Source organism: Sinocyclocheilus anshuiensis, unplaced genomic scaffold (genome assembly GCF_001515605.1).
Source record: "Sinocyclocheilus anshuiensis isolate Anshui unplaced genomic scaffold, SAMN03320099.WGS_v1.1 scaffold681, whole genome shotgun sequence".
Lineage (NCBI taxonomy): Eukaryota > Metazoa > Chordata > Actinopteri > Cypriniformes > Cyprinidae > Sinocyclocheilus > Sinocyclocheilus anshuiensis.
This window is the reverse complement of record NW_015537978.1, coordinates 184288-188184: the sequence shown is the minus strand read 5'-3', so window position 1 is coordinate 188184 and position 3897 is coordinate 184288. Positions and strand designations below refer to the sequence as shown.

General features: G+C 38.4%; 2 protein-coding genes across 5 annotated transcripts in view; both read left to right on the top strand.

The window, feature by feature from the left end:
* The window catches only part of atrxl (ATRX chromatin remodeler, like), a 26474-nt gene extending 25094 nt beyond the window's left edge, over positions 1-1380 (top strand). For 3 of the 4 annotated variants that reach the window (XM_016465690.1, XM_016465681.1, XM_016465664.1), the window contains exons 31-34: positions 28-195; positions 274-420; positions 830-886; positions 996-1380. In XM_016465690.1, coding sequence (XP_016321176.1) covers positions 28-195; positions 274-420; positions 830-886; positions 996-1178 — 555 coding nt within the window. In that variant the 3' untranslated portion in view covers positions 1179-1380. The remainder of the gene's footprint in view (positions 1-27; positions 196-273; positions 421-829; positions 887-995) is intronic. The other variant, XM_016465673.1, reaches the window with a different exon arrangement.
* Positions 1381-1776: 396 nt separating this feature from the next.
* LOC107672497 (palmitoyltransferase ZDHHC15-like) overlaps positions 1777-3897 on the top strand; it is a 12353-nt gene continuing 10232 nt past the window's right edge. The window contains exons 1-3 of the mRNA XM_016465713.1: positions 1777-1916; positions 2600-2626; positions 2754-2848. Coding sequence (XP_016321199.1) covers positions 1799-1916; positions 2600-2626; positions 2754-2848 — 240 coding nt within the window. The 5' untranslated portion in view covers positions 1777-1798. The remainder of the gene's footprint in view (positions 1917-2599; positions 2627-2753; positions 2849-3897) is intronic.

The following is a 3897-nucleotide window of genomic DNA, read 5'->3' as shown; positions in this document are numbered from 1 at the left end:
GGCCTTTTTTTGGGGGGGGGGGGGTAGGGGACCATGGAACAGAACATTTATGAGCGGCAAGTTGCAAAACAGTCACTGTCCTCTCGTGTTCTGGACCAGCAGCAGATTCAGAGACACTTCACACACAGTCAGCTGAATGAGCTGTACCACTTCCAGCCAGACCTACGGCCCAGTGAACACACGGAAACGCCTGTGGTAAGCACACATAAATGCCTCTGCTATGGTACAGACAGCAAACAGACACACAGATGACTGTAAGCTTTTGTCTTCCAGGATGACATGTTGGCTCAGCTGCTGCAGAGCTGTGGGCAGCTCATAGTAAGTTATCATGAGCACAACTCATTGTTAGACCACCGGGAGGAAGAGGAGCTGAGCGAGGAAGAGCGCAGAGCAGCCTGGGATGAATACCGTGCAGAAAAGGTACGCACGGCAAATCTTAAATCAGTGGTTTTCAAAGTGTGTTATGGAGCGCCCTCAGGTGGTACACATCGCAAACGTGCTACTTGATGCCTAAAACCCACTTATATATATATTATTTACATTTAGTAATTTAGCAGACTCTTAAAAGCGACTTACAAATGAATATAATAAATAATATATATATGCCAGGAGAATGTTACCTGCCTGACTGCATCGTGCCAACTATAAAGTTTAATGGAGGAGAGAAAATTGTATAGTTAAGCCCTTTACTATCAGTGAAGAGAAATATGAAATTCTTCAGTGTACCAAGACATTTTGGACGCTGCTGTGCTTCCAGCTTTGTGGAAACGTTTCTATTCCTGCATGACACCTCATGCACACTAGCCTATTCATGACTTGTCTCTTTCAGGCCTCTGTACAGAACTCCAATGAACTCACCCCCAGAAACACCAACCAGGCACTACAGGTAAAATGAGTTTTCACCTCTGACCTGACATTTAGCTTTCTGTGCGTGTATGAAACAAGAATTCTGCAGTGCTGACAGTCAATGTCTTTCTCTCCTCATTCATCCTCAGCAGGCTCTGGCTTCTCTAAACTTCGCCTATACAACCAAGAGTGTTCCTTCAACTACTTCATTGCATGTGAAACAAGGCAATGCCGAAGGTTCTGCTGCTTGGGTCACTTGTAACAACTCCAACATCACATTTCGACTGGAGCATCCCAATGTGGTTTTCTCAGTTCCAAGAACAAACACATAAACCGATCCCCCTCTCCTCCTAAAGCATAGTTTGTGTTGGGCCTGATATAAACAAGCTGCTGTAAATATCGGCAATATGAATGTAGTTTTAACATTAGACCGCTGAATAGACTCACAAGATGACGTTTAGGCACACATGTTTTGAGACCTCAAAGCAACTGTGGTGCTGTCAGAATTTCTACTGCGTAAATTTGAACCTTAAAGCAAAACTAATTCCTTGCTGTATTGAACGGTGTGTCTGAGAACTTCTGCGTTTCTAGCTACCTCAAAACCAGTAGGAGTATGAAGAGAAGTTCTCAGCACAAGTATGTGCTTTTGGACACAATGGGGGTTCAGTAGCCTGTATACAAAAAGACTGTTGCTAATACGTTTTGTTTAAATATTAAAAATACTCATTTTTTTTATTCAAGTTTAAAATTCGAACGCTCAATCTGTGTTTACATGTGAGCACTCTTCCCTGTTCAAATGTTTTGTTTGTAATAAAATAATAGAAGAAATAAAAAAACACTTGCTTTGTCCTGCGGGGGCGCTGTTTCTCTTATTCCTCTACTTCATTACTATGGACTCGTTGCTCCAGTCACAGATTGTCCAGAGATAGAGAGACTTGTGACGGTCATCGTGATGCTTCTGACCGCGTGCCTCCGGCGCTGTGCGCGGCTTCTCTACTGGATCCCGGTTACGATCGTTATTATGGTTGTGATGTGGTCATACTACGCATATGTCGTGCACTTCTGTTGGAGTAAGTAATATTTTTTGCGAAATCTTTAAAGTTAGGTGTTTAGTGACGTCGATTTTTCGTAGTGTAAAAAAAGGCTGATATCAAAATGTAGGTGAAGAAACCGGACTTCATGTAACGTTTTGTTTTTGTGTAACTTTCTCAATTTTAATGTGAGACAGCTGTGTTTGTCTGCTACAGATTAAAGTAGTTTTAAGGGTTAACTTAAATGATGTATATTAATTTTTTATATGAATTTCAAATCAAATTGAGTTGTTCAAAATTAATTACGCCATTCACCATCACAACCCCAAACCCTAATAATGTTAGTGCGAAAATCTAAAGAAATAAAAAACATTTTGATTCAGAACAATTGCAAACAAATACAGAACTCAATAGTTACTCACACAACTGAAAAATGAAGCTTGTATGATTACTGACCTATTCTGTGCAATATTTGTGGGTTTAGTAGAAGTGCATTGTTGTTATAGAACATACAGATTATTGTAGTGATTCCAGGTAGGAAGCCTGTGTTTTTGGTTAAAATTGTTTCACTCCTCAGTCTCCTTTTTGTTTTGGAAGGTCATTGAGCATCAGATAGAGTTCTGAATCTCTATAACTCATTCAAAAGTTCATTTATGTATATATTATAGATATTATCAGATGTTATAAGTGACTGTGTTGACTCTTGTTCATATTTGTGACAGTCCTGCTTTCCTGTTCAACGCAGAGAGGTATGTAGTCTTTGTGTTCTTCTAGATATTCGTTGTATGAAAATATGCAGTTCTAATGTTTGAATTAATTGACATTTGCTTCCAGTTATATTGATTGATAACTGTTTGTGTATATTCTCTCTGTCAGTGGTGTTCCTTTGCCTGTTCCACGTCTGTTTTGGAATGTTCTCGTGGTCATTTTGGAAAACATTGTCCACTCCACCATCCTCTCCGTCTGTGGAGGTACAGTAGCATTATGAAGTGATGGGTTTTTACCCTCTCAAAAAAGTTCCTTTTCTGGACTTGACACCCATGGCTTTTGTTTTTTGTACACATACCATGGAATAACCATTCTTTGAAGTGCCTAACTTGGAGTACCACATTAACAACATTTATGACTATCTGATACCATATCTGCAGGGCCATAACTGCCAGAAAATGAGGGGATAAGGTCACCTCCACCCACCAAATACTCAGATATGCCCAAAATTTCCCACTCAGAAAAAAGGTACAAAAGCTGTCACTGGGGCAATACCTTTTCAAAAGGTACACCTTTATACCTTATTTACCCCTAAAAGGTGCGTATTTGTACCTTAAAGGTACATATCAGTACCTGAAGTGTGCATATCAGTATCTTTATTGTATGTATTTAGTACCTTTTGAAAGGACTAGTGACAGCTTTTATCCCTTTTTTTTCTGAGAGTGTTGATGCTGCTCTGCTGCAGTCCATTATGCACCACCTTGTTTGTTGTTAGGATGACAAAAAAGTTTATAAGTTACCTTTTTATGCTATTTGTTCAGCCTTGGTGGACTAACAATGCTCGTCAATGTCAAAATGATTGAGATGGCCAATCAAATCAAAGATGACAGGCTTTACTGTCCAAAGAATCCAAACATGAAATACAGTTTGACACATTGTAAAAAAAGATTGTGAGGAACTATGTAATAGCTAAACATATAATATAATATTTTATATACTGTTTTACAATAGAAATGTAAATAGTCAGATAATAGTAATGCCCAGTTATTCTGACTACTTGACTTTTATGTCAGATGTTTTGAATTGAAAATAAAGCCTAGCATTTATATGATTCATGTAATTCTTAATTGAACATAATTGAAACGTTAATGAAGTTTTTTGGCACATTAGGTGTTAGATGAAATGTGTGCAGAATATATTTTAAATATTTTAGAAAGTGTTATTTGCAAAATAGTTTAGATTACAATTACAATTAAAATCCTTTAATTGTATGACTTCTTTCAATAAAATACCCCCCCCCCCCCTCCCCAAC